Source organism: Thalassophryne amazonica, chromosome 16, assembly GCF_902500255.1.
Source record: "Thalassophryne amazonica chromosome 16, fThaAma1.1, whole genome shotgun sequence".
Lineage (NCBI taxonomy): Eukaryota > Metazoa > Chordata > Actinopteri > Batrachoidiformes > Batrachoididae > Thalassophryne > Thalassophryne amazonica.
In genome coordinates, this window is record NC_047118.1 from 84,874,075 (window position 1) to 84,901,082 (window position 27,008).

At 42.6% G+C, this 27,008-nt stretch overlaps 1 protein-coding gene across 1 annotated transcript in view; it reads right to left on the reverse strand.

Annotated features, from left to right (window-relative positions):
* The window catches only part of pdxdc1 (pyridoxal-dependent decarboxylase domain containing 1), a 149,021-nt gene that overhangs the window by 32,742 nt on the left and 89,271 nt on the right, over positions 1-27,008 (reverse strand). Inside the window, exons 17-21 of the mRNA XM_034190083.1 lie at positions 22,564-22,669; positions 22,046-22,220; positions 17,387-17,505; positions 17,167-17,288; positions 12,287-12,379 (exon numbers count right to left, since the gene is read on the reverse strand). Of these exons, the coding sequence (XP_034045974.1) occupies positions 12,287-12,379; positions 17,167-17,288; positions 17,387-17,505; positions 22,046-22,220; positions 22,564-22,669 (615 nt within the window). The remainder of the gene's footprint in view (positions 1-12,286; positions 12,380-17,166; positions 17,289-17,386; positions 17,506-22,045; positions 22,221-22,563; positions 22,670-27,008) is intronic.

Sequence of the window (27,008 nt, forward strand, 5' to 3'; positions counted from 1 at the left end):
TGGCTATGTACCACAGGCTTTTAAGGTGGCAGTAATTAAACCATTACTTAAAAAGCCATCACTTGACCCAGCTATCTTAGCTAATTATAGGCCAATCTCCAACCTTCTTTTTCTCTCAAAAATTCTTGAAAGGGTAGTTGTAAAACAGCTAACTGATCATCTGCAGAGGAATGGTCTATTTGAAGAGTTTCAGTCAGGTTTTAGAATTCATCATAGTACAGAAACAGCATTAGTGAAGGTTACAAATGATCTTCTTATGGCCTCGGACAGTGGACTCATCTCTGTGCTTGTTCTGTTAGACCTCAGTGCTGCTTTTGATACTGTTGACCATAAAATTTTATTACAGAGATTACAGCATGCCATAGGTATTAAAGGCACTGCGTTGCGGTGGTTTGAATCATATTTGTCTAATAGATTACAATTTGTTCATGTAAATGGGGAATCTTCTTCACAGACTAAAGTTAATTATGGAGTTCCACAAGGTTCTGTGCTAGGACCAATTTTATTCACTTTATACATGCTTCCCTTAGGCAGTATTATTAGACGGTATTGCTTACATTTTCATTGTTACGCAGATGATACCCAGCTTTATCTATCCATGAAGCCAGAGGACACACACCAATTAGCTAAACTGCAGGATTGTCTTACAGACATAAAGACATGGATGACCTCTAATTTCCTGCTTTTAAACTCAGATAAAACTGAAGTTATTGTACTTGGCCCCACAAATCTTAGAAACATGGTGTCTAACCAGATCCTTACTCTGGATGGCATTACCCTGAGCTCTAGTAATACTGTGAGAAATCTTGGAGTCATTTTTGATCAGGATATGTCATTCAAAGCGCATATTAAACAAATATGTAGGACTGCTTTTTTGCATTTACGCAATATCTCTAAAATCAGAAAGGTCTTGTCTCAGAGTGATGCTGAAAAACTAATTCATGCATTTATTTCCTCTAGGCTGGACTATTGTAATTCATTATTATCAGGTTGTCCTAAAAGTTCCCTAAAAAGCCTTCAGTTAATTCAAAATGCTGCAGCTAGAGTACTGACGGGGACTAGAAGGAGAGAGCATATCTCACCCATATTGGCCTCTCTTCATTGGCTTCCTGTTAATTCTAGAATAGAATTTAAAATTCTTCTTCTTACTTATAAGGTTTTGAATAATCAGGTCCCATCTTATCTTAGGGACCTCGTAGTACCATATCACCCCAATAGAGCGCTTCGCTCTCAGACTGCAGGCTTACTTGTAGTTCCTAGGGTTTGTAAGAGTAGAATGGGAGGCAGAGCCTTCAGCTTTCAGGCTCCTCTCCTGTGGAACCAGCTCCCAATTCAGATCAGGGAGACAGACACCCTCTCTACTTTTAAGATTAGGCTTAAAACTTTCCTTTTTGCTAAGCTTATAGTTAGGGCTGGATCAGGTGACCCTGAACCATCCCTTAGTTATGCTGCTATAGACGTAGACTGCTGGGGGGTTCCCATGATGCATTGTTTCTTTCTCTTTTTGCTCTGTATGCACCACTCTGCATTTAATCATTAGTGATCGATCTCTGCTCCCCTCCACAGCATGTCTTTTTCCTGGTTCTCTCCCTCAGCCCCAACCAGTCCCAGCAGAAGACTGCCCCTCCCTGAGCCTGGTTCTGCTGGAGGTTTCTTCCTGTTAAAAGGGAGTTTTTCCTTCCTACTGTAGCCAAGTGCTTGCTCACAGGGGGTCGTTTTGACCGTTGGGGTTTTACATAATTATTGTATGGCCTTGCCTTACAATATAAAGCGCCTTGGGGCAACTGTTTGTTGTGATTTGGCGCTATATAAAAAAAATTGATTGATTGATTGATTGATATATGATAAAATCGTTATCAAGTTGTTTTACCAATGAATATGGCTTTATACACCCTGAAGAAAACCATACACCCGAGGGTATGTTCATTGGTGAACAACTTGATAACTAATAACATATGGAGGAATATGGAAGGGGTGGGTTCTGAACTGCAAGCCTTCCACACTGAAACCAAGCACACTAACCACTTCACCACCACCCCTGCCCATGTGATGGAACACTGTCCTGCATAAAAATCATGGCCTTCTTGAACAATGTAGATTTTTGTCTTGTACCAGTGCTTGAACAAAGTATCTTCTAAAAACTGGCAGTAGGTTTGAGAGTAGATATTAAATCCATCTTCAACCTGAAAAGGTTCAACTACCTCATCCTTAAAAATAGCAGCCCAAACCAGTACCCCTCCTCCACCTTACTGGCACCTGACTGGAAGTGCTGCTGTGTGTCCATGAGTGATCCAGCCATGGGACAGTCCATCCATCTGGTCCACCAACAGTCACTTATTTTATCTGTCCATAAAACCTTTGTCAAATCTGTCTTCAGATATTTCTTGGCCCAATCTTAATATTTCAGCTTGTGAGCCTTGCTGAGTGGTGGCCGTGTTTCAGCCTTCCTTACCTGGGTTGTGTCTTTGGGCACTAAGGACCTTGTGCTTATGGACACTGCAGGGAGGTTGCAGTTCTGTAATACTGTGGTGGCAATGGAGGACTATGGGCTCTGGTAGAACCATGTTTAATTCTTCTCAGGTCTGTTGCAGTTGTGTTTTTCTTCTCCATGTTTCTTGCTGGGTCAGCACAGTGACTTTGTGATAACGCTGCTGTCTCACAGCAAATGTTGTGGGATCACTTCCCATCTGGTCCTTTTTGTTTGGAGTTTGCATGTTCTTCTCATTTGTTTGCGTGAGTTCCCTCCTGGTGTTCCGGTGTCCTCACTCTTCGAAACACATGCAGGTTAGATGAACTGGAAACTTGAAATCACCCTGGAGGTGTGAGTGTGAATGCATTTGTGAGTCTATATGTGGCCCTGTGGCAGACTAACTAGGCTGTTCCGGGTGTACTTCGCCTCTCACCCAATGACCGCTAAGAAAGGCTGGAGCTCTCCTGTGACCCCTATTTGGAATACGTGAGTCTGGAATGAACAACTGCATTAATGGATGAATGTGTCTTGTGACCCTTTAAACTATTTACACAAACTTTTGACTGTTCTGTGATTATTCCTCAACAGCTTTCCTATTTTAGGAATGTTGCATGTCTCTGAAAAGTATTTCACAATTGTTGACTTTTCAGTACCTGTTAAATCTTTTGTTTTTTTTGCCCATTTTACCTGAGGTAAAGAACCTAGCAAATAATTATGCAAACCTTGATATAGGGTGTTAATCAATTCAGGCCACACACTCCCTCATTACATCAACACATATCACCTGAGAATACTGAAATAAGCACTCAGGTTTATAGAGTATGGAGTTGGAAAATCTTCTTTCAGCTGCTCCCGTTAGGGGGCACCACAGCAGATCAATCATTTCTATCTCACCCTGCCCTCTGTATCTTCCTCTGTCACACTAACCACCTGCATGTCCTCCCTCAGCACAGCCATAAACCTTCTCTTTGGCCTCCCTCTACTCCTCCTGCCTGATGGTTCCATCCTTAAGCATCCTTCTCCCTACGTATATACCCTGGGTCCCTCCTCTGCACATGTCCAAACCATCTCAATCTCACCTCTGTCTTTGTCTCCAAACTGTCCTACTGTAGTATCGCTCTGATGTGTTATTCCTAATCCTGTCCATTCTTGTTACTCCCAAAGAGAATCGCAATATCGTCAGCTCTGCCTCCTGTCTTTTTGTTAACGCCACTGTCTCTAAGTCGTACAGCTTAGCTGGTTTCATTGCTGTCTTGTAAAACTTTCACTTTACTATTGCAGACATTCTTTGGTCACAGATCACTCCTGTTTTCTCTACCCTGCCTGCACTCTCTGCTTTACCTCTCTACCACATTCTCCATTACGTTGGACAGTTGACCCCAATTATTAAACTCATCTACTTTCACCACCTCTACCCCTTGTAACTGTACTATTCCACTGGGCTCCCTCTCATTCCCACACATGTACTCAGTCTTGCTCCTACTAACGTTCATTCACCTTCTCTCCAGAGCATATCTCCACCTTTCCAGGCTAGATTCAAACTGTTTTCTACTTCACTACAGATCACAATGTCATCTGTAGACATCATGGTCCATGTCTGATCTTATCAGTCAACCTGTCCATCACCATTTCAAACAAGAAAGGAATCAGAGATGATCCTTGGTGTAATCCCACCTCAACCTGTCATTCCTACTGTGCATCTCACCACTGTCACACTATCCTTGTACAGGTCCTGCACTACTCTAACATACTTCTCTGCCACTCCAGACTTCCTCATACAACCCCAATTCCAATGAAGTTGGGACGTTGTGTAAATGTAAATAACAACAGAATACAATGATTTGCAATCCTCTTCAACCTATATTCAACTGAATACACCACAAAGACAAGATATTCAATGTTCAAACTGATAAACTTTATTGTTTTTGTGGAAACATTTGGATAACATGCACAAGTCTTCAGCATCCTGACTCTGCGTCCCAGCTGGGACATGTATCCTTGTAAAAACTTATAAAACTTACATCTGCAGCAGACAACAGACTTCCGTACATACTTTTTACTCACTTCCAAAATGGTGACCATGCAGCCTTGACAGCACAGGGGTCACGTGATAGGTGCGCCCTCTCACCTTTATATAATGTAACTCTGTGGGTGTGTGACGTAACCATGACATTGAAGGTTAACCCTCAAATAAGAATAATCTGACCAAAAGGAGCACGCTGGAGAACCACCTGCAGTGTCATGATGCAGTTTAACAGCACGCCCAGGACACGTTGTGTGACGCGTCAATGATAATAAGTACAATTCTTACCAGAGCTAATTTCTGCAGAAAACCTGAACAGCACCACAGGACAGCTGAGCTCATCCTCCACCTGTTGCAGACACACAACAATTCCAATTAGTGGAGATCATTCTCACAGCTCCGAGTGAAGCTAAGTGAAGCTAACAAATACAATTGCACTGGAAATCAAGTGACTGCCATTAACCAACAACCCTTAAACCCCCTTTACACAGGGACGGGGTCTGTCCAGCGGTCCTTATGCGGTCATTGTAATATACAAGTATAAGTAGGTACATTAAGTTCATTGTGGACTCACCAATGTTTTGTCCTTTTTCCATCAATTACATAATTGAGAGTTTGACACTCAGAGCTCTGTCTGGAGCTCCAATCTGGTCAGAGAAGGACAAGTGAGGACAGGACAACAGTCACATGACTGTTTTCAGTTCCTGCAATGTTTTTTTTTAATCTGTTCTAATTTATTTTTCATGCCTCAGTTGTTTTCCAGCCATAGAAAGTCCAGTGAAAGGTGTTATATAAATAAACCAATGATGTAGTTTTACTGCAGATTTAGCCGATGGCACCCGTGAATGACAGAGAAACGCACACAAAATAAATTCAAACTGACCAGTGTGAAAAATTAACCGTTTAATATTGAGCTCATTAAGTTCTCTTCTCTCTCTGATCAGTGAGGAAATATGACGGCCAATCGCTCAAAATCCAGCATATATGTCCAGAAAGCGGGAGAGCTTCATGAAATTGTGACGTCATCTGTAGCGCACAAACTCCACATGAGGCAACATCACCACACAAGGGCCGCTGAAACGGTTACAAAGAAGGGTGTTTTCACATCACCTCTGTGGATAGGGCGTGTTTTAAGCTGCACAACAGACTGACAACTGCCACCGTCCTATGTAAAGGGACCTTAAAGCCTTTCTTTGCATCACTGTGACATCAGTGCCCCAACAAAGGATAAAAATTTAAGTCCCTCAGGACTGTAACATCAAACTGATGAAACTCTTTTGGATGAAAAGTGAAACATTTTGAAGGAAACCAGTCCTGTTGACCTGACTCAACCTACTTGGACAGTCATTACCTTCTTATCTATGACAGATTATAAGATCACGTACCAATATCTTGATGAAGGGCAGTGTTTTTAGCTTCTCAAGGAGATGCTGACTCTGGAGGGGAGACAAACAAAAATGAAATTCTTTTTATTTTCACAACGACATGTATCAATTCTGCTTTAGCAGTTTTGCTTTTACGTGCCTTTTTTTTTTTTTTTTTTTTTAATTCTATTGTACATTTATTTTCATTCTCAGGAATTTTATTCCTTGTTTTTAGTGTAAAGCACTTTGCTCTCCTTTTGGCTGCTGTAAAGGGCTATATAAATAAATGTTGATTGATAGATAGATAAACAGATTGATTGATTGATTATCAGGTGCCACCCTCCCTTTTCATTAAAATGAGGGCTTTGGTAGGCCTGTCATGACGATGACCATATTGTACAATATATGGACTTACACAGCCCTAACCATGACCAGTTTCACTGTCCTCAGCATTCTGTTTCCTGACAACCATTGTTTAGTTTACTTACATTAGAATTTCACCAACATTTTAGTTGCATAATGTCATCATTAATGGCAAAGTTTTACTCCTGTTACAAACGTTACTTGTGGCTCATAATGTTTTCACCAAAGACCTCATCCTAGACAGATGTTGTGAAGAATAATTCCAAGTGGACCTAATTTCAAACTCTCCACAGCTCCCGTGCTGGAACATCTGGGTTTAAGCCCAGCACTTAGCTTCGACAGTAATAAATGACACACAACTCGAAGAAAAATTGTAGTTCCTTAACCGGCTGCTTAAAGCTGAAAGGAAGATAGAAGCAGTAACCTGATTCTGGTAACTAATGTTAGTGAGATTACAAAGTCAGTGAAAAAACAGAGGCCATGGAATCTGTGGTATTAGAGGTGAATCTCTCTAGGCAGGTGGAGATTATTCTTCTCCTGGCATTGCTGTAATCTTTTGTTTCAATCTATAATAAAGACTGACTGCCTGGATTGCAATACCTGCAGTGGTATTGCACTCGTCCCTGTGCTGTTAAAGGTGCTTTCAATGATTAGTTTTAATATGACATAGTCCCAGTTGTCTCTAAGCAAAACAGCAGTCTGGCTTCACACCTAGAAGTCAACCATCAACCACATCTTCATGCTGTGAGGACAGTGGTGGACGGTGCCACAGACGACAAACTGCCACCTATAAATCGTATTATCTTAAACATTACTGAACATAATTTCATACCTTTTCACAAGCAAAAGACCCACTTATATGGCTTGATTATTCACTCTTCCATGCTCATTGGCAGTTTATTTTGAAGTGGTTTGACAAGGCAGCAATGGGCTTATCATTATATATTATATTATTATTACTTTTTAATCTTACTAGCGGTTAGTTGACAGCTTTGTTAAATCAGAATCAGAATCAAATTTATTGCCAAGTACGTTTGCACATACAAGGAATTTGATTTGGTGTTACTAGTGCATAAACAATAAGAAAAGAAAAGAAAAAAACACTTCTATGTGTAGCAAGAAGAGTCAAATAGACAAAACTATATTCACTGTTAAATAAAATGTAATGGCATGGGGCCGTGCTAAAACAGGTGACTGCAGTACAAATGTACAGTATGTTTCAGTGCAGGGATGACCAATCTGTGCTTTATGGAAGTGGGGGAGGAAGGCAGAGTAAGTGGGGGTCTCTGGTGTTGTTTATGAATCTAGCTGTGGATGGAAAGAAGCTGTTTTTGTGTCTTGAGGTTTTAGTCCTGATGGACCTCAGCCGTCTGCCAGAGGGAAGGGGGACAAAAGGTTTGTGCCCTGGGTGAGAGGGATCAGCCACAATCTTCTTTGCTCACCTCAGGGCCCTGGAATCACACAGGTCCTGCAGGGATGGCAGACTACAGTCGATTGCCTTCTCTGCTGCATGGATGATACACTGCAGTCTGCTTCTTTCCTTAGCAGTGTCAGCAGCGTACCAGGCAGTGATGGAAAAGGACAGGATGGACTCAGTGATGGCAGTGTACAAATTCACCATCATTGTTTTTGGCAGGTTGAATGAACTTCCTTAGCTGTCACAGAAAGCACATCCTCTGTTGTGCTCTCTTAATGAGAGAGCTGATGTTCAGCTCCCACTTTAGGTCCAGGGTGATGGTGATCTCCAGGTAACACAAGGACTCCACAATGGTGACTGGGGAGTCACACAGGGTGATGAGGTGGGCAGGACTGGGTTCTTTCTAAAGTCAACAACCATCTTCACTGTCTTGAGGGCGTTTAGATCAAGATTGTTCTGTCTGCACTAGGACACCAGGTGACTGATTTCCCAACTGTAGGCAGAATCATTTCCACAGAGATGAGTCCAATGAAGAATGAGCAGGTGGCCACAGCTCTCCATGCTGCACTGTCCCACCTGGAGCAGCAGGGGAGCTATGCATGGATATTATTCATAGACTTTAGCTCCACCTTTAATACCATCCTCCCCTACAAAATGGTGACCAAACTATCAGATGTGGGACTTCCACACTCAACCTTAATACAGTGCAACGTTTTTATATGGTGCTTCATTTTTATTTTTTAAATACGTCCATATGCTTCCTGATATAAGGCAGTGTTCAGCACCTTTTACAGGACAGCGATGGTAGATCACTTGGTAAAGTTTCTGGCTGCAATCAGAGCTTTCAGAAAGGTGCGGGTTCAACCCATGGGTAACATGTATTTTTTGCTGCTGGGGAAAACCTGCTGTGTTTCCACATGCATGGAACTGTCGCAGCATGTATTTATTTTATTTGTTATTTATTTTTTCTTCACACCAGCTGCACAGTGTGTAACCAAATCGTGCAGCTGGTGGCACTGTGTTCCCGTGTGCATGAACTGTCGCACCAGCATTGTGCACGCTTGCTCCAACGGGTGTTGCGCTGGAGTTGTAAGTAAGTAAGTAAGTAAATTTTATTTATATAGCACCTTTCACAGACAACAGCCACAAGGTGCTTCACAACATAAAAGCAGAGTACACCGCAGAGAGTTGTACATATTCTCACTATGTGTGAAGGAGCCTTTAGCTGATGGCAAACACATTAGCATCTTGTCTGTCACTGCTGAGATTTAGAGTCTTTTGAACCATTTGTTCTGGCTGACTGATTTCTGTTCTCTCTCTTTGTCGAGGTGTTGCTGATCTTTAATGATAGCTGGCGGTCCCCTGCCTGACCATGTTTGAAATCACTGGATGCTATAATTTTATGATGAACTGTTGGTCATGCTGCCAGCTGGATCCATTTTGGATTCCTCATTGTAGGCATCTAATGTTTGTGTACATGTTTGTTAATTCTTTGTTGTATTTTCTTCACCTGATTCTTGTTATTGTTAGTATGCACAAAGCAAGTGGTCACCCCCCTGAGCCTGGTCTGCTTGAGGTTCTCCTCAAAAATGCTTGAGGGAGATTTTCCTACCACTGTTGCCTATGTGCTTGCTCAGGGGGGTGAGTCAGCACATAGGCAAGTGGCTTGTGAAGTGCCTTCACATGACTTTTGTTGTGAATGAACCTGTAAAAATAACTGAACTGACTGCACTGACACTCAGAATGCACCAGAATCCACCAGAGAGCACCATTCTTTCATTGTTCATTGTTTATTTTCATTCTTTTAAGGTGGAATACTCTGAATACAGCCTATTTTGAGTTTTACAAAATACTTTATAAGGATGATTGGGCTACTCAGTAGGACTTCTCAAAAATTTGCGGGATCCCCAACGTGCTTGGACATCACAGATGGCCTAAACCAAATAAATATGTTTTCTTGTGTTCTGCATACAGCCTACCTGCCACCAGATTAAGGTCCTGCCATTTATGGAGCCATGAATGGGAGAGAACCAGTTCAGTACCAGAGCCACCAGAGGAAGTTGTCTCAGCATTCCCTAAAAGACACACAGACAACAAGTCAATCATTCATTCAACACACAGTTATATTGAATTCTTCACCTGAGTGTGTGCAATAATAAAACATATGACACACACATAAAACACACAGGGCCAAGGATAACTTAGATTTAGTATCTAAAGCATGAATAGTTGAGCGGCTTGGTCTACTGTCACCACAACCCAGACGTGGATAAGCTGAAGGGTCAATACATAAAGGTTGAGAAATATAATATATATATATATATATATATATATATGACCTATACAAATCCTCTTCAACCTATATATCGAATATAGGAGGATTTGCAAATCATTGTATTCGGTTTTTATTTACATTTTCACACAACGTCCCAACTCACTGGAATTGAGGTTGTAAGTACAGAAATTAAGTTATGTGCAATAATGTGAACTGACACAAGAATAAAAAACACCTGAAGAAAGGGAGGTGCAAAAAGGCATGGAAAGCCAAGACAACCAACTGAAATCTATCTATCATGAGAAAGCAGTCCTGCCTCTTGTCAGTGCAAGTTAATATCAGGTAGTTCAGTCCCAGCTGATGGTCTATAAAAAGGTGTCTCATTACTGAAGTGTCACACAAGAAACATCTCATGATGGGTTAAAAGCAAAGAGCTCACTCAAGATATCCCCAACCTATTTGTGCTAAACATACTGATGGCATTGTTTCTGTGAAGGCTCTCAGTTGTCCAGGTGGTTTCCATAGTAGAGACGCTTGAATCTTTGACTGGACTGGGTTGCTTGATGCGAGGACATTTGCTTCAAATCGCAGAAGCTTCCTCAGCTAAACTACCAGAGCAAGAATTTTAGCTGAGGAAGCTTCTGCGATTTGAAGCGAACGTCCTTGCATCAAGCAACCCAGTCCAGCTCGAAGATTCAAGCTTCTCTACTACTGATTGCATTGGTTACAGAAGGATTTCTAAACTTCTGAATGTTCCATTGAGCACTGTGGGGCCATAATCTGGAAGTGGGAAGAACATCATTTCACCATAAGATGGCCACGGGCCAGGTGCTCCTCGCAGTTTTCTGACAGAAGAGTGAAAGAATTATCAGAAAAACTGTCCAAGAGCCAAGGACCACTTGTGGAGAGAAAGTGAACAATTGTTTTAAAGAAAGCAATAAGTAATGCACTCAACCACCAGGACCTGTATGCACGCTCATCACACATACTCCACTGCTGAAGAAAAAGCATATTGAAGATCATTTAAAGTTTGCTGCACAACATTTAGAGAAGCCTGTGAAATACTGGAAGACTATAGTTTGGTCAGATGAGACCAAAACTGAACTGTTTGGATGCCATAATACACACCATGTTTGGAAGTCAAATGTCACTGCACATCACCCCAAAAACACCACACCAACAGTGAGGTTTGGAGGTGGAACATCATGGTGTGGAGCTGTTTCTCAGCAAATGGAACTATATAATTGAAGGAAGGATGAATGGAAAAAATGTACTGAGACATTATTGATAAAAATCTACCAGGATGATGAAGATGAACTAGGGTGGACATTTCAGCAAGACAATGATCCCAACACACAGCCAAGGAAACTCTCTTAGTTTCAGAGAATGAAAATAAATATCTCTGGAGAGATCTGAAAATGGCTGCGCACCGATGCTCCCCATCCAATGTGATGGAGCTTGCGAGGTGCTTCAAAGAGAAATGGACAAAACTGACCAAAGATAGGTGCACCATGCTTGTGGCATCATATTCAAGAAGACGTATGGCTGTAATTGCTGCAAAATGCATCAACAAAGTATTGAGCAAAGGGTGTGAATACTTAATGTACATGTGATTTCTTAGTTTTTTTTTTATTTTTAATAAATCTGCAAAAATTTAAAAAACAATTCATGCTGTCATTATGGGGTGTTGTGAGTAGGATTTAGAGGGAAAAAAATGAACATAAATGTGGAAAAAGTGAATTGGTGTGAAAACTTTCTCTATGCACCGTCTCATTACGGGCAAAAAATTTGCAATATAAATTATTTTCCAATATCATGCAGCCCTACATCAAAGTGTCCAGAACTCTATCCTAAGACAGGGAGGACCAGCGACCTAAAGACCTGGACCTGTGTTGCAAAGGTATTGGCAACTCCAAACACCTCCAGACACCTCTGTCCAGTGACTCCATAAGCTCTTCATATGAACCTCTTGATCTCAAAGGCTGAGGACCCAAAGACATGACCATCACTGCTGAGATACATGAATGTTTCTACAAGTTTCCCATTTTCACAGTATAGATACACTTTTAATAGCAGACTCTTGGAACTCACTGTTATTGATACCAAATCAGCATTAGGATCCACAGTGGTTCTGTTTGTGGTGACCCTGAGTAACAATGGGGGAAGCCAAAACAAAATCAGTTTATGCATAATTTGGACTCTGTGTTGATTTCAGAAAACACAAAATAAATTAAAAATTGTGCACCAAATTTTTTTAAAGACGTTTGTCATCCAGTTCACTTCACATTCTGGTTATTAGGCGTCTTCTGATCCAAATATTTGGACCAAACACACACACACACACACACACACACACAGAGCGAGAGCGACATACCTCTTCCTTGAGTTTCTCTTCATTGGCCAGTTGCAGCTGTAGCTCCGCCTCCATGATGCCCTTCCTCACAGCCTCTGTCATGTTCTCCAAAACCTGCACCACAAAATCACAATTAAGCAATCTGACAGTGTAAACAAACTGAGCAGACTCACAACAATTAATTGTGTTGCATGATATACACAGTTGGGTGCAGTACGCATTTAAGTGACTAGCTTAAAAATATATTTTTAAATCTAATAAAACATGCATTTCCCACTCTTCTTATGAGTTTTGTTTGTTTTTGATCATTAATAAATCAATAAAAGAAAAACTGGTAAAGAACACATCTGATTGGTCAGAAATTTTATGACGTGTGTGGGGAACAAGCTCTTGTGTGTGTATTTGGCACTGTGGCAGACGGCTGCGTCTCCAGTTTTACCTGTTTTTTTTAGCTGTTTTTCTCCTATCCTATCCTCCTGCTCTTCTCACGAAGATATTGTGTGGTTTATACTATCCAATGGATATTTGTAGCCTTCTAACGCTACCAGGAGCCAGCTTTTCACTTATTCAAGAGAGGAACTGCTGGGTCTGAAAAACAGGCTGCTGTTCCAGAGTCATTAAATGGACCAGACCAGCTAGAACCGAACCACGGGTTCCTGGACAGGCACCTCAGTGCTTCCTCTCGCTGGGTTTATTTCTTCCATGCCATTTTGACACCGTGATCCAACTTTATCTTTATGTCCGACCGTTAATGTCTGAAAATCGCTCTTTTGCGTGCACGCATTCTGCGTTCCTGGACAGTCACCTCTGTGCTCCTTCTCACTGGCTTTATTTCTTCCATTTCTTTAAACACACATTTGACACTGTGATCCAACTTTTAACTGTGTCCGTCCATGACTGACTGCAAAATCACTCTTTTGCGAGCTGGCATGTTGTGCAAATGCTCTTATTGCGCAAGTCATTGCGTCAGTGTGCACAAGAGTGCGCCTCATCTCATCCATTAACAAGATGTTAAATCTATCATAAACATACCTTTTAGAGCAGCTTATAAAGAAGTAATGAACATGCAACTGTTTTACCAAACTATTATAAGAAGAAACAGTTACCCTTTAAGCTGTTCCAAATACGTTCTGCACTTCATGGAGCAGGAGAGACGGACAAAAAGGGTCCAGATGAAAAAGTCCTCTGTGATTCCAGAAGCGATTAGAGGTGTTTTCAACATCTAAGCTCTGACAGAAAATGATTAATCCGCTACAAAATAATTATTTTATATACAGCATCCAGGACACAAAGCAGGTGGAATTGTGAGCAAGAGGGCTGAGCCTGTCCAAAACAGCCTCTCCGGTCCTTGTAGCCGCCAAGCGCTCGGATAATGGCTTTTAGCAGCCTCGTCCTCACTGCACACATGCCTCTAAAATCCTCGTTTGTCCTCGTAGTAACTTGCACACAAGGTGCCCACGCTGTTGTTGCTAAATTTTGAACTTCTTGAAATTAGCGGCATGCTCAGAGATGAGCCTCGTTAGCCAAATATTCTACCTCTAAGAGCCTCTCAGAGCCACTATTCTCCCATGATTGTGAATACCTCCTCTCATACCAAAAAAAAAAAAAAAAAATGCAACATGAATCATTATTCACTGTTCATTATTTGGTGGGTCCAGGGCTTTATACCAACAATGTCACGTTAGCAGGCATGACCTGGGTGTCGTCAGCAGCAGTATATGAGAGGACGTCACCCAGCATTCAGTCCTTTTTCCATCTCTCGCGTGGAGAGCAGAAGGCCGAACTTCTTGTCTTGCCAGAGCCTCGCAACCTTTTGTGGATGAAGCTGTGCACATGTACTCTCCAGAGGTGGCAGACCACATGTTCTTCACTCTGTTATGCTGTCCGCTGTGGGTGAGTAAACCTGCTTACTGCAGGTGATCGACTGGTGGCGTCAGCTGTCGGTGAGCAATCCTGTTTCACTAAGAGTGAGTGATTGTAGTTTAACTTTTCCCACCAGTGTGTGCACCGCTACTGTTTGCGAGACATGTCTCACGTAGGACATGCCACACTGTCTTGACCGCTGTGGTGTGAATGGTTAATTTGTCTCTCAGTGTTCATTACAGACCACCGGCACATTTTTCGCACGTGAGCTGCATGTCATGTCGTGCATGCCTGCGTGCCCAGTTCGCTTTGCTGCTGTGAAATTATGCTGTATTTATGCTGAGCTATAAAAGCATAGGAAACGTGGTCAAAATTTATGACAGGATAATGCAGCATGTTATCTGAACATACTGGAGGGAAATTTGCACTCATAAGCCAAGAGGCTGCACATGGGACGTACTTGGACAATCCAACATGACAATGATCCAAAACACAAAGCCAAGTCAACTTGTCATTGGGTACAGCAGAATAAAGTGAAGGTACTGGAGTTAAGCCACTCTGGGGAGATACTCAAACATGCAGTTCATGCAAGACAGCCCAGGAAGTTACAGGAACTGGAGGCTTTTTGCCAAGAAGAATGGGCAAATTTACCATCACAGAAAATAAAGAGCCTCGTCCACAACTACCACAAAAGACTCCAAGCTGTCATTAATCTTTATTTAATCAGGTTAGTCCCATTAAGATCAAAATCTCTTTTGTAAGGAAGACCTGAACAATTATAAAGTTTCCAATTCACCTAACCTGCATATCATTGATGTTAAAGGGCAAGAATGAGCAGGAATCAAGCCAAATTAGCCGGAATGGGGAAAAAAGTGAAGCACTGAGACACAGGGACAGATGTTCCAACAGCTGTGTATGAATGCCGGTCGAATATGTAGAATGTGGGTGGGACCCGCCTTGACTTGAATTGTGCACAGTCCGTGTGCATGCCCACAAATGCAGTCCAAATGCAGGTTGAACACAGCACAAATACTCAGACTGTTATCAAATTGCAGACAGAATAAGAAGAATGCACATCAACTGGCGTACAGGTGCGGTTCAAGTGCCACCCGAAGTGTGGGTGGAAGGCAAGAAAGGGGAGGGGCATGGCAGAGTGAGTGCTGTGGTCCACTATCTTTTGAAGACCTGCCATGTCACCCTGCTGGATTTCGAATGACATCCAACCTATGAACTGATGACATGTAACCTAGGGTCCACTAACGATCGCATTGCTGTAGTGCATGCACACACGTGTGGTCAGATCATTACGGCCATTAGATCACTGATGTGCACACTCATTAATACCGGTACAGCAGTTATAGCCAACAGCCCACGATGCATCACAGAAAACCCATATGCAGGACAACCTGAATTAGATGTAATGGGCCATATAGTTGATATCATACATAAAGGCAGATGTGGAGCATGACACAGCGGCTTCCTGCCCCGTCCCTCCCTCCCTACATAGCTCCATGAAGCGATCACTCCGTGGTTTGCATGTGTGTACTGGCAATCACCTAATTCTATACATAACAAACCTCTGAACCTTGCAAACAGGTTCTATGTGCCCTGATGTGCAGGCGGGCCTCCAGCTGTCTGGCTGGATGCCATGTCATATGGAATATTTATGTCGTAGTGGACAGTGTAATTGCCCTCGGTACTTGGCTGTTGTCTCCATCTGATGCTGCTCCCAGGATCACATGGATTATATCACAGACTGCAGCCTGGCTGTGCGGCGAGCGGTGGGAGCCATAGCTGGAGTTGTTTCAAAGGTGATTATTTATTCTATTCATGCTATAATGGCTTGGTAATACAGTTGTGACGTCATTCCTTCATATGAGTTAGATGTATCTGTTGTATAATGGTAAAATGGTAAATGGACTGCATTTATATAGCGCTTTTCCATCTGCATTAGATGCTCAAAACACTTTACAATTATGCCTCACATTCACCCCGATGTCAGGGTGCTGCCATACAAGGCGCTCACTACACATCAGGAGCAATAGGGGATTAAGGACCTTGCCAAGGGCCCTTAGTGATTTTCGAGACAGGTGGGGATTTGAACCGAGGATCTTATGGTCTCAAGCCCAACACCTTAACCACTAGACCGTCACCCCCCCCCTCCTCCCCACAGCTGTAATGTGTATTACAGCTGTGACAGGCCATTCAGATGTGTGCACTGCCCTGCGGCTCTGACACACTGATTCACAGCAAATCTGAATGGGGTGTTACAGCCATGATAACATAATATTACAGATACATCTTCTAACTCATAAGATGGACTGACAATGTATCTGTCATATGATGCGAATTACAGCTGTGGCGCCCTGTGCAAATGCTCTGTGCTGCACCACGCCAGGCCAGTGAAACACACTGATTCGCTGTGGAATAGTGGTGCGGGGCAGCACATCTGCATGTGGTCTTACAGCTATGATGACCATAATATTACAGATACATTATCTGACCCATAAGAGAGACTAACAATGTATCTGTAATAATATGATTATTATGGATGTAACACCCCGTCTAGATGCCTTGCGGCTCTTAGGCGCAGTGACTCACAGCGACACATGGTGTTTTCGGTTCGACTGCGCAATGTTCATATCTACTTCACAAAATGGATGCGTGCCACATATGTTGCACATTATAATATTTCCTTTGATTGACTGACTGTGGGCAGCATGGTGGATTAATGGTTAGCACTGTTGCCTCACAGCGAGAAGATTATAGGATCGATTCCCACCTGTGGGCACTCAAATGGCTAGCACCAGCCCTGGGTCTTTGGTATATTACACAGGGAAAATACACTTGTTTTCTGGATTGATCAGGTGCATCAAAGTTAAGCAACATCTAATCAGTTTTTGTTCCTTGCCCTATGTCCTTTTTATTTGGGTGAGTTAAAAGATTTATAGCATTCATTGATCTGGCGTTCACTCACTGTATTTTACAGGGCGCATGCCTTTGGATTTTGCCAAAGTGAATGAAAATATGGCATTTACCCTTCCACTCTCCTCTACGGCCCTCCCCGTAGTCACTATTGTTTCCACCAGCTCACAAACATCGGTGCCACCTGTTACCATTCCCACATATATGCAGTGCTTCTCTGTTCCAAACTCAGGGCCTAGATGGAAGGGATAAAGCAGAAAGATGGAACATCGCAACTTCACAAAGGCTCAAAGGCTAAACAGAAAGTTAGATTAGTGAGTGATTTGCGCTCACCTGTGGAGAAGCTGATATCAGTGTCAAGGTCTTGAAGTTGCGTCAGCAGCTCAGAGAAAATGTTCTCCTGGTCCTGCTCTCCCCTGGCCTCATCCATTTGAGCAGCCAGTGGCTTGTACCTGAAAATATGCCCAACTGACTTGAGAGCTGCTGTAAATCCCAACATTAAATTTGAGTCTTAATTTTATGCCAGCCAATGTGAAGCTTCAGCACTGCAGACTTGGGACTGATCATAAGCAACAGCTGACCGAAACACTGACCAATTAACTGAATTACAATACACTGAACGGGTCTGACAAAACATCCCATCCACTGCACAACAGGATTATTATTATTATCGTTATTATTATGTCAGTGCATCAAAAATGAGGGTATTTGTTTTTGCTTGTAATGCACAGGATGACAGATGACTAAAAAGATAATGAAACTATTAAATTGCTATAATTTTATTTATATAACGCCTGAATAGATCCTTGTCATTTGATTGGTGGTTTGTATGTCACGTGACAAGGATTATTTGTACCATTTGTGATTGTGATCCATTTACCATGTCATTTTGGTGCTATTTAGTGTGCAATTTTAGTGCTATATGTTTTGTACTATTGCACGCCACAGCCACTGTGCGCAATCACACTAGCGGTGACGGTGCTTATCTTAAAACAAACATGGTGGTGTCTGTTTTGGTGACAGACGATAATTTGAACAAGTTTATTATTATCAGTACATGGTAAACCGCAGGGGTGGTGGCCAAGTGGTTATTGCGCTTGGTTTCAGTGCAGAAGGTTCCTGGTTCAAATCCCACCCCTGCCACATTTCTCCATGTAATGTTGAGTTGCGTCAGGAAGGGCATCCGGCGTAAAACCTGTGCCATTTCAACATGCAGATCCACCTTGGATTTGCTGTGGCGACCCCAAGTGCAAAACAAGGGAGCAGCTGAAGGGACTTACTAACAATACGTGGTAAACCGTCTGGAGAAATTTGCAGTATTCACTGGGACGTCTCTACCTGAAGTTCAAGCGCCGTCAGATGAAGAGCACGACAATTTCTGTCACGATTTTTCATTGGAGTGAACAGCAGTCTGTACATGAACATGCACAGCATGAGATACGGACTACATCATCACAACTGTTTTTGAACTATTTGACTGTTTTTGCAAGTTGACTGAGAACAATTTTGGACTGGATTGCTTTTTAAAGTTTGTGTGGGGCTGTTTGGAACCTCTTGACCTCAAAGGACCATCAAAATGTAAGTCCCTTCTCCTGTTTATAAATGAATAAAATATCAAATGACAAGGATCTGTTTACGTATTATACAAATAATGAGTGGTTATGAGTTCAATGGTATGAATATTTCATGAGATGAAAGATGGAATGTTCCATTCAACGAGGTGAAGCAGCTTTCACTGAATTAAATATTCGTACCATTGAACTAAAGTCAAAACATTCATTATTTTTTTATAATGGCTAAAATAGATCCTTGCCATTTGGTATTATATTAATTTATAAACAAAAGAAAAGGGACTTACATTTTGGTGTGCATCACTGGTGCTTTGATGTCAACAGTCCCACATGAACTTTAAACAGGAGTCCAAAAATAATTCTGACGATGTAGTCTGCAATGCCGTGCACTGACTTCATGTACTTCCAAAAAAAAAAAAAAAAAAAAAAAAAGAGACTGAGTACTTCCTCACTCCAGCGAAAAATCACATCAGAAATTTATCCAACATTTTATCCTCTTCATCCTAACAGCTCTTCATGCCTCCAGACAGCTTATGGTGTCGTGGATTTGTTTTTGTGTGTGTGTGTGTATGTTAGAAGAATAAGCACCATCAATTAGCTCGTTCATACCGTCGTCTGTCAGCAAAATAAACTCTGCCATGATTACCTCAACGCCGCCCCCACTAGTGTATATGTGGGCAGGGTTTGCAGTGTGCAATGGTACAACATGTATGGAACCAATCTGCACGGTAAATGGAACCATATTTGCATGCTAAATGCAACACAACACAGATGGGATGAATAATCTATTCCGTTTTATATATATATATATACACACTCAACAAAAATATAAATGCAACACTTTTGGTTTTGCTCCCATTTTGTATGAGATGAACTCAAAGATCTAAAACTTTTTCCACATACACAATATCACCATTTCCCTCAAATATTGTTCACAAACCAGTCTAAATCTGTGATAGTGAGCACTTCTCCTTTGCTGAGATAATCCATCCCACCTCACAGGTGTGCCATACCAAGATGCTGATTAGACACCATGATTAGTGCACAGGTGTGCCTTAGACTGCCCACAATAAAAGGCCACTCTGAAAGGTGCAGTTTTGTTTTATTGGGGGGGGGATACCAGTCAGTATCTGGTGTGACCACCATTTGATTCATGCAGTGCAACACATCTCCTTCGCATAGAGTTGATCAGGTTGTTAATTGTGGCCTGTGGAATGTTGGTCCACTCCTCTTCAATGGCTGTGCGAAGTTGCTGGATATTGGCAGGAACTGGTACATGCTGTCGCATACGCCGGTCCAGAGCATCCCAAACATGCTCAATGGGTGACATGTCCGGTGAGTATGCCGGCCATGCAAGAACTGGGACATTTTCAGCTTCCAAGAATTGTGTACAGATCCTTGCAACATGGGGCCGTGCATTATCCTGCTGGCAACATGAGGTGATGTTCTTGAGGTATGGCACAACAATGGGCCTCAGGATACCTCGTCACTGTATCTCTGTGCATTCAAAATTCCATCAATAAAATGCACCTGTTTCTTCGTCCATAACAGACCCTGCCTATACCATAAACCCCACCGCCACCATGGGCCACTCGATCCACAACATTGACATCAGAAAACCGCTCACCCACACGACGCCACACACGCTGTCTGCCATCTGCCCTGGACAGTGTGAACCGGGATTCATCCGTGAGGAGAACACCTCTCCAACGTGCCTAAATGCCAGCGAATGTGAGCATTTGCCCACTCAAGTTGGTTCCGACGACGAACTGGAGTCAGGTCGAGACCCCGATGAGGACGACGAGCATGCAGATGAGCTTCCTGAGACGGTTCTGACAGTTTGTGCAGAAATTCTTTGTTATGCAAACCGGATTGTTTCAGCAGCTGTCCGAGTGGCTGGTCTCAGACGATCTTGGAGGTGAACATGCTGGATGTGGAGGTCCTGGGCTGGTGTGGTTACACGTGGTCTGCAGTTTGTGAGGCTGGTTGGATGTACTGCCAAATTCTCTGAAATGCCTTTGGAGACGGCTTATGGAAGAGAATGGAATTCAATACATGAGCAACAGCTCTGGTTGACATTCTGCTGTCAGCATGCCAATTGCACGCTCCCTCAAATCTTGCAACATCTGTGGCATTGTGCTGTGTGATAAAACTGCACCTTTCAGAGTGGCCTTTTATTGTGCAGTCTAAGGCACACCTGTGCACTAATCATGGTGTCTAGTCAGCATCTTGATATGGCACACCTGTGAGGTGGGATGGATTATATCTCAGCAAAGGAGGAAGTGCTCACTATCACAGATTTAGACTGGTTTGTGAACAATATTGAGGGGAAATGGTGATATGTGTATGTGGAAAAGTTTTAGATCTTTGAGTTCATCTCATACAAAATGGGAGCAAAACCAAAAGTGTTGCGTTTATATTTTGTTGAGTGTATATATATATATATATATATATATATATATCTGTGAAAATGGAATAATGTTCCATTCAACTTGGCGCCACCTCGATGAGCATGGCACGCATCTTTCACCTCATGAATATTCTTACCACTGCACTCGTAAACATTCATTATTTGTATACTAATGGGTTGTAGAAACAGACTACCCGAACACAGCTCCGCTTTGTGAGTACAGAGATTTGATACATCCTCTTTTCAACCCCCTCTTTAATTAATTTATAGTGTCCCATGTCTACAGAAGGGACTCTCAAAGCACTCTTGTTCATGTCTTATCCCTGAAACAGCCCACTCAACCCAGCCAGATGGCCAAAGATCAGCGGTCATACAACGATCAACATAGGGATTGATCCACAGTGCCCCCTTTGGAAGGACACAATAATGCACAAAATAATGGTAAACGGTAAATGGGCTGCATTTATATAGCGCTTTTACATCTGCATCAGAAGCTCAAAGCACTTTACAATGATGCCACACATTCACCATTCACACAGACACACTCACACACCGATGTCAGGGTGCTGCCATGCAAGGTGCTCACTACACACCGGGAGCAGCTACGGGATTAAGGACCTTGACCAAGGGCCCTTAGTGATTTTCTGATCAGGCTGCGTTTTTGAACCCAGGATCATCTGGTCTGAAGCCAAACACTTAACCACTAGACCAGGGGTGGGCAACTTTTTCCAGAAAGGGCCAAGAGGGTGCAGGTTTTCTTTGCAGCCACTAACTCCACCAGGTGATTTCACTGATTATCACTTTGAGCAGATGGAATCAGTTAATCAGTGAATCACCTGGTGGAGTTAGTGGCTGCAAAGAAAACCTGCACCCTCTTGGCCTTTCTGGAACAAGTTGCCCACCCCTGCACTAGACCATCACCTCCCCAATAATCAATTTTAATAATAACCAATTTTTTTCTTTATCTTTGTAGAAAAATTACTTAATCAAGTGAAATCTGTCCCATCTTACCGAAAGGCACCCAGGCCAGGCCAGCAGAGGTCCTCTATGTATCTGAGAGAAGGAGAGTGTCGGTAGACCTCCTCTCTGAAGTTCTGCCTGAGCATCATGGTGGAACTCAACATAGGCTCTAACGCTGACAACCTCTGCACCAGGTTCTCAACATCCTCTTGAGTAGTCCCCAGGACTAGAAGAAGAAGAAGAGCCATCAGTCCAATGTCCACACGACAGCATAACAGACCCATAGATCTCACAAAATAAGTGTGACAAGTAATAGCAGATCAGTCTATTGGCTGAATTTTTTTTTTCTTTTTTTTTGAGCACTGGAAACATGGAGTAGCAATTCTTGAGTAATTTTTTGACATTTGTGTTTGAGGACATCTTTTAAATTGCATGCCCATAAGTAATTTGAGTAGCTGACCCACAGTCTGTACGCAGCGTATCATAATGGAACGGAGACAGAGAAAACGACTCTGGACACGTGACACACGGCTGAGTCTCCTGAGGACCGTACTGTGTGTGCAAATCACCTGCAGCAGTCAGGAGAGGGCTGAAACGAATGAAGGTCCCATCATCCTCAAGTTCTATGACATCTACTCCGCTGGTGGGAACCAGGTGAGCCAAATGTTCCCCGAGCTGCACACACGAAAAACAACTATGTGAAAATAAAAATTTCTATTGGGTTCCAGCCGTCAATTAAAATGAAATAAACTCTAGCAGCATACACCACTGCAATTTGACTTTACTACAGAGATTATCTTTAAAAAGAATATCACAAAACAATCACGTGCTTTTTGTGGAGAATATTAGCATTTTGTTACAGCACCGAGCGCCTGTGTTAATAACTCACTACTGTATGCACATTTCACATTTGAGACTGTAAATCTCAACGATACACAGACGTGCACGAAACACTGCAACAGTCTGTCTTTTCCAACACCCAGTGCAAGTCTGTGACAGAAAAGTGATTGCAAGGATCAGTCTTAAAAGGATTCATTCCCAGGTACTTGCCACTCAGCAAACAGAGCAGCCCAGCTTCATACTCAAGAAGTTACTCACCAGCCACATCTGAGCTCTAACTGCATGCAAGCAGAAAATCATCATCATCATCATCATCAGCATGGGACTCTTTCGTGGATGTTGCAGTGGAGTGCAGCACCCTTTTAGTGGTCCCCTGTCTGAGGATGTGGATCAACCAACCTTGCACAGGAAAGATCTTCACCATCCAGGAAGATTTTTGGACAGCAGTTGTTGAAGGACTATCATCAGACTTTTTTCTGTTCTTGTTTTGCATGTTTGATAGTTCTGTGTTATATTTGATCTTTGCTAATGTTAGCATGGCCAAAGCAGTTGGCCACCCCTCTAAGTCTGGTCTGCTTGAGGTTTCTTCTTCAAAAAATGCCTGAGGAAGTTTTTCTTACAACTGCTGCCTAAATGCTTGCTTGGGGGGGGGGGGGGGGTGTTAAGGTTAGACATTACCCTTGTGAAGTGCATTGGGGCAACTTATGTTGTGATTTGGAGCTATATAAATAAGCTGAATTGATCAGCCATTCTTCTTTGCATCCGATGTTGATTTTCATAAAACATTTGGTGTGGTTGACTGGGCAGCTCTCTGGAATATCCTAGCTGGCCTATACACAGGCAGTGTGAGTGTTGTGTGGAGTGGGGCAGTCACTGACTTCTTCCCGCTGAATGCTGGCATTCCAGAGTTGTGTTCCGGATCCTAGTCGGTTCAAAGCTTTCCTGGACTGGGTGTTGGGAAGGGCTGTGGAGATTGGTGGCTTAGGTGCTTTTTTTCAGTGAAGCTTTATTTTTCAGATGATGAAGACTCAATGAATGCCCTGACTGATGTATTGATGCCACCAGTGGCATTTATGTCTCAGAGTCCTCATCCTTTGAGATCAAAAGACACCTGGAATCACTGTATGGAGGTCACTGGACAGAAGTATTTGGCAAGGCAGATGCCTTTGCAGGGGGGATAAACATCCAAGTCTTTCATGTCCTGGTGCATCCTGTTTCACTATACAGTTGTGAGACATGGACATTAACCAAATACCTAAAACAACAACTGGATGGGTTTGCTGCTTGGCCTCTTTGAAGGATCCTTGGGGACTGCTACAATGACTTTGTGCAAAACTTACACTTAACTTATGGGGACTCAGATGAGGATTATGATGTCAGCTATAGCATTATGGCCAATGTAAAGTATTTCTCTGGCCATGAGCAAACACACATGTACCCCAGAACCCAGAAAAGGCACGACCAGTTGTCTGCCTGTCTGGTTTCCATTCAGGACTCAAGGTGGTTCTGTAGTGTGGTGGATGTGGGGACTTAATGATCTAGTGGATAAGCATCTGGCTTGAGACCAGAGGATCCTCAGATCAAACCCCCATCTGGCTGGAAAATCACCATAGTGGCCACACCCTTCGACATAGAAAAAAGCTTTTGAAACTTTTAATCAGTATAGTCTCTGGATTATCTGAAAGAAGTTTGAAGTGCATTGGACAAAATTCCGAGGAGGAGTTCGTTCAATACAACGTGTGGAAATCACGGCAAAATTACACGAAAATTCAAAATGGCCGACTTACTGTTTGGAGTAGACCAATGATGCAAGAGACGTTTTGTGTACCACATGTGTACCAATTCTTATCTCCCTACTCCAAAAAACCCCTACGAGGAGGGGTTTTTGAAAGATTCAAGGGGGCGCTATTGAGGCATTTTGACACGCCCATGGGCGATGCCCCTATGAATTATAAGAGGTTCTCATGCTTGACCTGTGTATCAATTTTCATGATGATATGACAAAATTAAAGGCATCAAAAAGGAATAATGTAAGTCATGGCAAAAGGTCAATATTCGGCATGCCGCCACACGGCAATCGTCGCGTACGTTCACCAACTTGTTCTGCATGGTTTAGAAGTGGAATGAAGTTGATGGGATTAACTGTATGACATCAGTACCTGTTAAAGTAAAAACAGGACATTTCTTGCTACCACCGGGGGGCGCTATGACGTAGGTGGGAAGTTAATATATGGTGATGTTCAGGGCGGAGCCCTCATCATGTCCAGCAGCATGAGAGCTGCCATCAGACACTAATACAGAGACAAAGTGAAAATGTAAACTTTCTTTTTCATTAAATGTTTAGAAATTGGATTACATCTCTTGTCATTCATTGGGATGAATTTACTATGTGGCGCATTAAGTGTTTTGTTTTAATGTCGCGTGACACATAGAGCCAGACTCCCTTCACTTGATCAATTTTAGGTTTGTTTGATTTTTGGGCAAATGAAGGCATCTCATAAAACTTCCTTCTGTACAGATCTGAAATCATTGTATGTAGTGTAGCTATTCTGCAAACTTTCCATCTATGAAATTTTACATTATTCAAACAAAACATCAACTTTTGTCGTAAGTTTTGCCGTTTTGTCTAAACTCAAAACCGGGCTGTCCTCATACAGGGACAACCACTCAACACAAAACGCATCAGTACACTTTCACATTTAGCTTCATGTTTCTGAAGAAAAATGCTACCAAAGTTTCTGGGCTTCAACTGACTGATACCGATCCGGATAGCGATTCGGGATCCGGGATGTTGATTGCTGCTTACGTGCTTTGCCCCTTCTATACTGAAGGGGCCTATGTTGCCAACTCCTCAGTAAGAAAAGTAGCTATTGGCTGTTCTAAAAGTTGCTAGATGATGTCATCATCTAATTTGCATAGTATGACGTCATAACAGATGCTGTAAGAAAAAAAACCATTGTGGGAGAGAATATTGTTTGGTAAATTCTGTATACATAAATGCAGAAAATTTACACAGACTTCTGGCTGAATTTGAACAATATATAAGCAATATTAAACTTATAGACTCTCCCAAATCTCCTAAAACTGTCACGCTCTATAAGGAATATTTTTAAAGAGAATTAATGTTAGGGCGGCACGGTGCCTTAGTGGTTAGCACTGTTGCCTCACAGCGAGAAGGTCGTGGGTTCAATTCCCATGGCCTTTCTGTGTGGAGTTTGCATGTTCTCCCCGTGTGTGCGTGGGTTTCCTCCGGGTGCTCCGGTTTCCTCCCACATCCAACGACATGCGGGTTAGGTGGATTGGAGTCTTTAAATTGTCCGTAGGTGTGTGTGTGGGTGTGTCTGTGCTTGTTTGTCTGTTTGTGGACTTGCGACAGACTAGCGTCCTGTCCTGGGTGTACCCCGCCTCGCGCTCTATGACTGCTGGGATAGGCTGCAGCCCCCCGCGACCCTTAATTAGACTAAGCAGTAGAAGATGAATGAATGAATGAATTAATGTTAAAGAATCCCTTTAATTTTGTTATTGCACAATTTATTTTATTTTTCTATCTCTTTCTATTTATAATGATAATAGTGTGAATATTATTGTGGCCTTGCCCTTTGTTTACTGTTAATGTATTTATTGAAATAAATCAATCAATCAATCAATCAATTTTTTTTTATATAGCGCCAAATCACAACAAACAGTTGCCCCAAGGCGCCTTATACTGCAAGGCAAGGCCATACAATAATTATGTAAAACCCCAACGGTCAAAACGACCCCCGGTGAGCAAGCACTTGGCTACAGTGGGAAGGAAAAACTCCCTTTTAACAGGAAGAAACCTCCAGCAGAACCAGGCTCAGGGAGGGGCAGTCTTCTGCTGGGACTGGTTGGGGCTGAGGGAGAGAACCAGGAAAAAGACATGCTGTGGAGGGGAGCAGAGATCGATCACTAATGATTAAATGCAGAGTGGTGCATACAGAGCAAAAGAGAAAGAAACAGTGCATCATGGGAACCCCCCAGCAGTCTACATCTATAGCAGCATAACTAAGGATGGTTCAGGGTCACCTGATCCAGCCCTAACTATAAGCTTAGCAAAAAGGAAAGTTTTAAACCTAATCTTAAAAGTAGAGAGGGTGTCTGTCTCCCTGATCTGAATTGGGAGCTGGTTCCACAGGAGAGGAGCCTGAAAGCT